Source organism: Papaver somniferum, chromosome 11 (genome assembly GCF_003573695.1).
Source record: "Papaver somniferum cultivar HN1 chromosome 11, ASM357369v1, whole genome shotgun sequence".
NCBI lineage: Eukaryota > Viridiplantae > Streptophyta > Magnoliopsida > Ranunculales > Papaveraceae > Papaver > Papaver somniferum.
Genome location: NC_039368.1, coordinates 60,028,295 through 60,039,360, shown reverse-complemented (window position 1 = coordinate 60,039,360; position 11,066 = coordinate 60,028,295). Strand labels below are relative to the sequence as shown.

At 37.3% G+C, this 11,066-nt stretch overlaps 2 protein-coding genes across 2 annotated transcripts; one reads left to right on the top strand and one right to left on the bottom strand.

Moving 5' to 3' along the window:
• Window positions 1-1,223: 1,223 nt before the first annotated feature.
• Window positions 1,224-4,052, top strand: LOC113322324. The gene has a single exon (XM_026570394.1). It carries the CDS (start codon window positions 1,889-1,891, stop codon window positions 3,692-3,694), a length of 1,806 nt encoding a protein of 601 aa, XP_026426179.1. The 5' UTR covers window positions 1,224-1,888; the 3' UTR covers window positions 3,695-4,052.
• Window positions 4,053-4,334: 282 nt separating this feature from the next.
• On the bottom strand, window positions 4,335-7,026 carry LOC113322325 (phosphatidylinositol transfer protein 3-like). Its single transcript, XM_026570395.1, has 6 exons — window positions 6,782-7,026; window positions 6,368-6,478; window positions 5,980-6,156; window positions 5,629-5,727; window positions 5,231-5,473; window positions 4,335-4,819 (listed from the first exon to the last, which is right to left on the bottom strand). Exons 2-6 carry the CDS (start codon window positions 6,434-6,436, stop codon window positions 4,601-4,603), a joined length of 807 nt encoding a protein of 268 aa, XP_026426180.1. The 5' UTR covers window positions 6,437-6,478; window positions 6,782-7,026; the 3' UTR covers window positions 4,335-4,600.
• Between the last annotated feature and the right edge of the window lie 4,040 nt (window positions 7,027-11,066).

Here is an 11,066-nt window from a genome sequence, read left to right as displayed (position 1 = left end):
TGTACATGTATTAGCTAAACTACGAGCGATTTTATCTTTGTAATGGCGTTTCATTTTTAAAAACAAAAACACCTGAATTCATTGAGCAATAAGCATCATTCTGTCTTATAGGTTCATGATAAGCACTAGCTTCACTACCAATTTTCTTCGTCAAGTGGGTAGTGTTTATTGCCTCCCATAAATAAAGAAGAAGAAGTGTGTATAGCCTCATTGGCCAACACTACGCGGAAATTCCTCCTATCCCCATGTTATATTTATCAAATAATTAATGACAATTATTAAATCTAAGGGCCTAAAAATGTAAGAGCTTTTGTTTTTGGTAACAATAACGAGAGCCTTCCTCTTTGATATAACACATACGACCACTGAACTATATTATAGCGATCATACAGGTGGATGAGAATTAAAGACGACAAAGACTACATAATCACACACAAATAATTCTTCTTCTTTTCTTCACCTAAAACAAAGTAAACATGTGATATCCTATCAAAATCAAGAATATATAGTGTGTTTGGATACACACCCAAAAATTATTTTTTGATTTTTGGAAGTAAAAATGTCAGAAGTTAGTTTGGGTAAACAATTTCAAAATGACCTCCAGAAACAGAAAAGTTAACTTTTTGTGAAGCAACATGTTTTTGCTTCTGACTTTTACTTCTGCTCATTGTTGTAGTTATTGTGGGGACTGATTACGGTTAAAATTCTTCCTTCTACCACCAAATATTTCCCTTTCTCTCTCAAAAGATGATCATCATCAATGAAGTCCATGCAAACATACAAATTACAATAACATTTTACTGATTTAAAAGGATTAGCCTTAGCTTTTCCCCTGGTGGGCAATTACGTTTGAAGGTCTGGAGAACTTTTGTGTTACGGTAACCAATTTCTGTAAAAGCTCCTACATGGAAGAAGAAAAACGAAAGAAACACAAATTGTTTCATTTCAAAAGTCACGGACTGAAAAAGCAGTGCCCGGAGACACACGTACAAAAGCTCTGTACTGGAATTGCAAATATGGGATACAACTGGTCAAGCTGCACAATGTGGGTCTGCGGACATACTCGGTTTAGTTAGGTGGCTTAGTAGTTAGACGACTCAAAATAGCCACGAAAAAGAAAAAAACAATGCTGTATTGCGGGGCCTTGCTGTATGAGACAAAGCGGCCACTGCAAGAAGAGGAACCAATTGACCTGACCAAATGAAGCTTGTGAATATGCACCTTCCACGTACATTTTAGGTCCTACTACTGCTACAATAAGTTGGTTGTAATTAACACAATCCGAACTCCATTAATCATTTGGACCTACAATGTTACTACTACGTGAAGTCATGAACACAGATCCTATATTATCAGTTGTTCCATCATGTTTAACATATTGCTCCCGTACCGACTAACAAAATTTATCAATGAAAACGAATTGTCCATGTACCGGTGGCCTTCGTCTTTCTCTGGCTAGTGTTCGGCTAAGAACTTTTTGGGTCAAGATGCCATGGGGTCTGATAAAAGTTGAACTTAGTCGTCACTCGAGGAGCAGAATTCCATCCGGTGCAATAAAAATGAAGATTATTTTAACCCTCAGGATGACTAACAGAAGCATCTGCAAGTTTCCAGACAAAAACTCCCATTACCCATCCTTGTATAAAAGCTTGTTAGGTACCAGTCCCAAGCTATGTCTTTACGTGCATATCAAAGGTCTAATCGCCCAATATTTGGCTGTAAGCACATGACACAACATGACACCTTGCCTCTCTGCTCTGCCCTGCTACATCTACAAATACTAAAAGATCACGGAAGGAATTTCAAAACAACCTTCCTTTGTCAGATGCTTCGCCCATTTCGAGTTCATTTGAGTCGATAAAGAAACTGACAGTTTTAGAGGGAGTACATGGAAAAATTTACAGTATCATCGTCTACATCATTTCATGGCAACATCTCTCGAAGACGATATAGCTTCAATGGTAGTGTTCAAACTGGGCTTACCTCTAATTCGCCAACAAACATTCCACCACCAAAACACCATCTCGAAGAGCCACCTTTCTCTACGTATCTCGGTGCACCACCAGGATCACAACAGAGTTATAAGAAGCCTGTAGTAACTCGAGATGAAAATGAAAACGAAATCAGTATCTTTGCAGCTGAGAAATATTTTAATGAAACCCAACCACAGCAACAAAGTAAAGAGAACAAGTTAAGCGTACCATCATCATCTTATTTTACTGCAACTCATGTTAATAATGAGAAAAACGATAACAAAAGAGTCGTAGAGAGCAATGAGTATACCATGCAGCAAATTGAAAGAAATTCTTCTGTTTCGTCGTCTGTTGTTGATGGGTATGGATATGGGAAGAAGTACAGAACAAGGTCTGTTCAGTCAACAACTACAGTTTCATCTGAAGCTAGCTGGAATAGTCAATCTGGTTTGCTATACAATCTTCCACGAGGTTCAATTAATGGAGCTGCTATGAGAAATAATAATCTGAATTCAGAGCAGGGGAAGAAAAGTAGATCACAAGAATGGATTTTTGGAAGGAAGTGTTGCTTCGGTAGAAAATCTGTCCAAGTTCAGGAGAATCTTTCTGAACCATCTAAAATTCATAATCTCCATACCCATCAAGTACTGAATACTGGTTTTCACCTTAATTCCATGGATCAAAGACCCAAAACAGGAGAAATTGATGTTTATAAACCACCGTCGCTGAATGAGGGAACCAACAAATTTGAGTTCGAGAAGAACTTAAAGGGAAATGATGGGAGGGACAAACAAGAATTACTGAACAGAAATGGGGAAAAAGAAAATGAAGTTTCTGGTCATTCAGCTCATTTTGCACCGGAAAATAAGTTCACAGTAGAGATTGGCTGTCCACCAATCCCTCCAGGAAGGTCATTTCAGGATGTCCACGGATTCTCATTTCCTGCAGTTTTAAATCCTCTTACTGTCGGGAAACCACTGAATCAGCTCAGCAGTTCAACTCGAGAGATCTTAGAGTCTATTCCACTGCCAGACAGCTCCATCAGACGAAAGTCGAATGAAATCCAGCAGCGGAAACTTATGTCACCATCCTTGGCACATGATCATCACCAGAGCTTCAATCTTCCGGTAAGTCGGAAACCCCAAACAATGATAAAAGATGAGGACATAGAAAGCGACACAAGTTCAGACTTGTTCGAGATAGAGAGCATCTCAACTCAAACAACATCATACCCAATTGGGTACCAACAAAGGGATTACAATTACTTGGAAGAGGAAATCTCAAGCTACAAGGCGAGACGACAAAGTTTGGATGAACCAACTACACCCTCGGTGGCGCCAACAGAACTTTATGAACCAAGCGAAGCAAGCATAAATTGGAGTGTTACCACGGCAGAGGGGTTCGACCGAGTTAGTTTCACAAACTTTTCTGTTGGAGCAGCTTCTCCAACAGATTATGAAGAAGGTAAATTCTTCATCCCTACCAACGCCAACTCTACTACTGGTGGAGGTGGTGGTAGACCAAGAGTAAATGGGTTGATGGGTTGTCGATCTGAAAATTCAGTTAAGGTGGATCTAAACCCAGTGAAGCATGTGGCAGAGCTGCAGACAAGGAAATGCTATGATTACATGCAGTCATTCAGGGTCGAAACAGATAGAATACAGGCATTGTCTAAGTTTGCTAACATAAGTTCCACAGATGCTAAAAGGTCCTCTAATTAAGCCACCACTTCCAGGTACACGCTCACGTTCATCTCAGACATATTCTCATGCCTTCACGACACGTTAAGCATGGGAGTCTGTGCTAGCTTCTGATTTAGTGAAGCCAGACACAAACAGGTTTCCTGTTTTTGAATTGCATAAAAAGGGTTTCTTTTCTTTCATATATATTGTTACAGGATGGTTAGGTATATTTGTATTCAGCTAATGTGTTGTCACGGAGATGTTAAATTTGCAACTTGCAACTCTATTCTATGCCCTATGGTAGTCCAAGTCCAATATATGAGGTGAAGATGTCAAGAATCAACCGTGACTTTCAAATACAGAATAACACAAATGACACAACAGCTTATTTTGATAATGTCTGTAGTCTGTACACTCCACTGCGTGAAACTATACTTATTAATAGTAGGACTTTCATAATTTGTAAGGAATGAGAGATTTCGAATTCTTACACAGTACCATGACAATTTGCTGTCGTTGGTTGTTTTTGTTCTGTATCACGTCCAATCAGCTTGGGTTTCCTCCAAACTGCAGTGTGATCTGCAAAATCTGAAAGGATCCTGTGAATCCAGTGTAACCATGTCTGTTTACCAAGAAACAAATAGTAAAGGAAGAAAATAAACAAAGAATGATACATGACTTACCTCTGTGAATTCCTCTAATATATTGATTAGCAAGATTATAAATGAAAAAAGGAGAAAGCCCATGAATTACCCCAATGAATATCCAATGTTCAAATTTTTAAACCAAGTGCACGCGTACATATTATTTATACTAATTCATTTTTTCAACATATTTCTTAGCCTGGCTTATTTGTGTAATTGTGTTACATAAGTCCGGTGAACCACTATGTTGTGACCAATCTGGCCTTCCTGTCCTGTTATCTTCCCTTCGACAGAGTAGTCGTTACTGAACTGACGAAATGCTATGAATCTTCTTGTCATCCTCTCTCATTGTTTCGCCATACTCTTTACAGTCAAACGCTTTTGGGTTCTGCCCACCTAATGCAGACTCTAGCTTCTCCATGTCGAAGAGGTCTCCCATAAACTTCTGACTTTCAGGGTCATTGGAATACACAAATTTTATTTTGCTAGATGTCCTCGCTTCAAAAAATGGTTTCACTAACTGCAAAAGTGAAAATTTTGAAATGGAAAGTAAACTAAGAGAATCACGAAACTGAAAAAATAAATAAAATAATCAAACTTCAGATTAAGTTTCTTTCTGAAAGAAACAACTATATAGGCAGCAGTGAGGATGATAAGGCAATGGAGCTGCTTTCACAGACCCTAGCTATTACATCCAACCGAAGCCTCCAATCAGATTCCATTATGACTATTAGGAAACATTAAAATAATTGAAGCAAGCTCCTTGGATTAGTAAAACTTTGGACACTTGCCTTCTAAAAGCTAGGAAAATTGAACTTGGTTGTCGTAAATAACTGAACACATATAAGATGTTCGGTCAAGGACTTGCAAACTATTAAAAATTAAAGCGCATGGATAAGGCGTGCATTACATGTGTAAAGTGTCGACTTACCATCCAGAAGGACTCAAAGATCTTTGGAGGATTGTAGAGGATGGCTTGTCCCAGCCTTTCAGGGTAATGGTCCTGCAGTATACGAGCTGTTTCCCGTGTTGTTTTAATTGATACGCTCGACATATTCCATCCTTGAAAATCAATTATCCACACCATTTGCTCCTCACTAGGAGGCAAGTTCATTATGGCATTCTCCATGCAATAAACCAGGAACTTCATCTGCCCGCTTGTTGAATATGTATTCTGATAATTTATGACATTTAAATTATAGGTCCAGAAAAATAACTCATATAAACGCAAAAGTGAAAGCCAAATTTCTGAATTTTCAAAATTTTAAAATGAAAACTGAGCATGTATGGAAGTAATTCTCAAGCAATGTAAATTATAAAAACTTGTACCTGCAATCCAGGTCTCATAACAAGAACCGTCCTTCCATACTTGTCAGGATAGTTGGACCTGTATGTCTTTCCAGTTTCGGCTTCATGAGCAATCTCATCCTAACAAACAGAAAATGTTGCGGATCAAAATAAAAAACAGAAAATGTTTATCGTCAGTTTCGTCATACTAGTTAGATCTCTCAGTGCAGCCTTCCTTTTTACAGAACATTAATATGTCTTATACTTTTATATACCTCTGTATTTAACAGTGTTGTAGACATACGATATAGGTACAATTATCTCAAGTGCAATTTCAGTAATTTGATTAGATGCATACAAACTTGATCAGGACAAACGAAAAACACTGCATACCCAGCAAATCTGTTCTGGCTTATACTCCATTCTCCATTTTGCCGTTTCCCTTAACATTTGGCATGCCTTTTTTGTATTCCACTTCCTTGCTCTGAGATAGCGCAATATTGAAGCATCTGAGAATAACGTCGGTAGCTCATTAGCGGTAGAACCTATCATCTCTCTAACCTCATTCACCTGAAACAGATTGGCACCGCGGTTAATTAGTGCATGGTACAGTTTAGCACTCTTGATAGCATATTCGAGCTTCAGCTTAAAACTACACAAATGGTAGAAAACTGCATACAGAATACTTGAAGAACTATATCACATTCATATAAGCATCAAAGTATTCTGTACTAGATGATAATCGACGCTATCCGGCTAAGCCAACAATGGTTGCATATACCTTCACTTGCTGCTCATCATTTTGCGAAGTCTTGTCTACCACACTTGATTGCAGTTTGTCCGATGCCATATTTCCGGTTTTGTATGGTCGATAATGGATATATAACCCCGTCTGAAATTGAAAGTCAGGAATCACTAATTAAACAATGATTTTGAAGTTGTATATATAATCAATTAACCTAAGTAATGATAATATATAACCCCAAAAGACACTCTCTGAGAACTCAAACAGAGACAATAATAAAGACCATATGACAATTCTACTGATTACTACAAGTTCTTCCCTAGAGTTGCTATTTTGAGAGCATCAAAAGAATTTTCAAGAGAAACCCTGACTCCATTGAGAATTTTCAAGAGAAAAGTAAGGCTAAGAAGGTTTCTAAATCAGTAACACATTGAGAATTTTAAGACAAACCTATTCCAGAGGAAATAACACAAACACCGTATGTGCAGAAATGCAGAATCTCAAACAAACCAATTTGAACTGAACGCAGAGAAACATGATGGCACATTAGAATATATAAAGCTTTGGTCATATGTTGAAGAAGAGGGTTGTTAGTTGGGTATTACAACAACATTTCAGCAGACTATTCATGCAGAAGAAGAAGAATCTTCAATGAACAAACCATCTTAAATTTTAAGATCAATCTAAGAAATTAAAACGTTAAGAATTGACCATTTTGACTATATCATGCTGACTAGTAGGTTGTGCTTGCGGAAAATTGGGACTTTAATTTTTGGTTATCCCCGTGGTCTGTGGAGTAAAAGTAATTGCTATTTATCCGTACGACTACATTACCATCACTTATTGTTGGGTGCAATAATCAAAAACAAAGAAAAATCAAATAAGCAAAAGTTATTGATACTTAGCTCAAAGTGATTGCTTTGACGAAACGAACAAGCTCCCCGTATCTCCGTAACAGCAACAAGGCAAAACTTTGGAAAATAGAATGAGTCACGTGTTCAACACGTTGTCCTTAAGACATTAGCGCCCGGCTACACTCAAGAGTGATGCTATAGCCCTCACAGGACGGATATCTTCAGGATAAAACACCCTAATACACCTACTACTAGCATATGTAGTAGATGCTCAACTTGAGCTTGGCAACTCCGAAAAAACCGTTAAGGAAAATCGCGAATGCTTAAAAACCGCTATAAAATATTTTCCCTTAGGGGTCCCTCTAAAATATAGAGCAACCCCTTTCCCATAGATTTTACAAAAGTAGTGAATTTCTTTATATAATTAACAAATACAACTTAAGAAGAAAAACTCCCCGATGTGGGACTAAAAGCTTTATATAGTTTCTTAAAACTACTAAAAATTGGAAACTCCACGATGTGGGACTAAAAAGTTTCATTCACAAAATAAAACAATAAATTATAATTTTTTATTAAAATTTTAAAAAATTATTTTTTTATTAATCGTTTTCCAACAATCCCCCACATGGATGAAAACTCAATAAAACATGAAAACACAGATAGATCTTGGTAAATAAACATCCCAACCTCACGATCCAAACAGACTGATCGTGCAAGTGTTGAAATCATACTAGTCATTTCTACGTCCTCTCCCTCACACAAAAGTGTGTTGACCCCAGGGTCATACTATGGATTGCATAAATCATAATAGTATTGAGAGCTTTCATCTTTAATTCTCACATGGTGAGACTATAGGTATCTTTCACCAAAGTGAAAAAGCATGAACTAGTGAACCCTTAGTGACCTTTAGGTCCTAAGTTCCAGTAATACCAAAACCATCAAAATGAAAATCACATAAAAAACGCAGGAAATACCATTTTAGGCAGAGGTGTCCATGAGGTCTTGAACCTTTGCTTAGTGAGATATTACCAGAATTACTTGCTAGAGACAGTGAACTATGTCTTGAACTGCTAGCATTTGATGTAATTCGTGATAACAACCACGGGTGATATCTCCAAGATTGCTGCCAAGCTCGTGTCGTTTTGTCCGTTTTGGCCCTGGACGTATCCTGTTTCTCAGAATGCTCTAGAGAATCAGCTCATATTCTCACAGGAAGCGACCCACTTCCTCATTCAGATAGGTGAGTTTCCATAAAGAGTGTTACTGCTACACCCCACTTCAATCTTAAATTGAAACTATAGAACTCATTAAGACTTATTAAAAAGTCATCCTCCACATGCAGTCACACTATCACGTCTACACCATAGGGAAGGGACAGAGAATGAAAATCTCTGATAGTGTTTACCTTTACCCACCACAAATTAGTTGTCTCATTCGAAACCTTGATCATGGGATCTCCAGTCAGCAAGGTTGAGTATCCTTCATGGCAAGTTTAATATATGAGCTTAAGCCCCAACCCCCTTGATGCATTTTTAACTATCTCTTTGTACAAACCTTTCGTCAAAGATTGCGTGATATTCTCCTTGGACTTTATCCAATCAATGGAAATAACGCCGATTGAGATTAGTTATTTCTTAGCTTTAACTATTATAGCTTGGCTAACACAATGTATAGATATAGCTGGCACAGGCCTATGCCAAAGAGGAATGTCTTCTAAAAATCATCTTAGGCACTCGGCCCCCTCTCATGCTTTATCTAACGCAATACTCTCAGATTCCATAATGAATTGAGCGATATGTTTGTTTGGAAATCTTCCAACAACAAACCCACATGTTAGAGTGAAACCATATCCACTCGTAGACTTAGACTCCTCTGAGTCAACTATCCAGTTTGCATCATAAAGTCCCAAGGACAACAAGATACCTTCCATAAATCAAAAGAGTATTTTAGGTACCATAATACTCTACTCAGTGCATCTGAATTCTCTTGCTCTGGACTACAATTATATCCACTTAACTTACTCACAATATAGGCAATGTCTGGACTCTTACAGTTCATTAAATTCATCAGACATCCTATAACTTTTGAGTATTCAAGTTAAGATACTCCACTACCCTTATTTTTCTTGAGACTACAAGAATAATCGTACGAAGTACAAGCAGGTTTACAATCAGACTGATTGTATCTCTTAAGCACAACTCAACATAATGAGAACGACTAAGACTTATAAATGTTTGATTATCTTCTAATCCTCATCCCTAAGATTACATCAAAAGGGCCCAAGTCTTTCAAGTCAATGTTCTCATTCAGTGCATGTTTTTAGTGGAATTGATCACATCTATGTTTGTATCAAGCATATCATCAACATACAAGCATACAATTACACAGACATCCTTAACAAGTTACTTGTAGACATACTTGTCAGATTCATTAATTTAAATCCACTATCCATTATCACATGATTAAATTTTCCATGTCACTGTTTACGTGCTTATTTGAAAACCATACAAAGATTTTTCAAATTACAAACTTTGTATTCACAACCTTTCACTACAAAGTCTTCAGGTTGATCTATGTAAATTTCTTTACCTAATTCACGGTTTTAGAAAAAGCTGTCTTAACATCCATCTGATGTATCTCTACGTTCTTTATGGCAGCAATAACAATAGTATCTCAACGGAAGTAATTTCCGTCACAATTGAATTAGAATCAAGGAAATCTACACCTTCTTTTAGTTTATAGCCTTTAGCTACCAACTTAGCTTAATATTTTTCCACAGTTTCATCTACCTATCGTTTCCTCTTAAAGACTCATTTACATCCCATGGTCTTACAACCTGGAGGTAAACTAGCAAGCTCCCAAGTCTGGTTCCAACGGACTGAGTCCATTTCACTAAATGAAGCTTCTTACCAGAATGGGGTTTCAGTAGATATTAAGGCTTCTTTACAAGTCTGTGGCTCAGACTAAGCTAGGCATGTTATGAAGTCGGTTTCATAAGAAGTCTCAAGTCTAATTATTTTACTTCTCTTAGGCTCAACATCAACTTCATCTTCCTTTAAAATAAGTTCTGACTATTTGAAGATAAATCTAGGGGATCAACAACACATCTCTAATGAGGTACAGGTTTAGAATAAACATGTTCAAAGAACTCAGCATCCCTAGATTCCGTAATAATATTCACACCAATGTCAGAAAAAATCAGAACACCAACCAAAAATCTATTTGTAGAAGTATACTCAATATACCCTATACGAAAACACAATCAACATTTTTGGTTTCAATCTAGTTCTTTTAGGAAGAGGAATTACAATCTTAGTCAAACGCCCCCACACTTTGACACATTCATAAGAAGGTCATCTACCGTTCCATAAACCATATGGAGTTTCATCTGATTCTTAAAAGGGTACTTTATTCAGGATATACTAGTTAAGAGGACTGCCTCCCCCCACAAGGCCGCAGGTAATCCTGAACTAATCAACATGGAAATTATCATCTCCTTAAGGATACGGTTGTTATGTTCAAGGCTTCTAATTGGTTTCCAACTTCAAGTTTATACATCTTAAGGCTTCTAAGGCGTCATCCTTATCCTAAGCAAGTATACAAGATAGTACCTCGTACAATCATCTACGGAAGTTATAACCATCTTTTACCACAGTGGTTTTGGGTTGAACTCATGTCAACTAGGCCTAACTGAATTAATTCTAAAGGCTTAGAATTACTCTGAACATTTGTGCTAAAAGATTTTATAGCATATTTTGATTCTTCACAGATTTCACTTTTGTGTTCAAAATCCAAACTAAATTTGGGTACGAAGCCTATGCTAGCCAGTTAAGCATTGACTTATAAGTTTACGGTTCCAAGTCTACCACGTAAAACAATCA

Coding starts and splice junctions, on each gene's coding strand:
- LOC113322324 (XM_026570394.1), top strand. CDS start 1,889: ATGGAAAAATTTACAGTATCATCGTCTACATCATTTCATGGCAACATC.
- LOC113322325 (XM_026570395.1), bottom strand. CDS start 6,436: ATGGCATCGGACAAACTGCAATCAAGTGTGGTAGACAAGACTTCGCAA. Junction 5,474..5,628: donor TTATGAGACCTGGATTGCAG/GTACAAGTTTTT, acceptor ATAAATTATCAG/AATACATATTCAACAAGCGG. Junction 4,820..5,230: donor TCTTTGAGTCCTTCTGGATG/GTAAGTCGACAC, acceptor TCACTTTTGCAG/TTAGTGAAACCATTTTTTGA.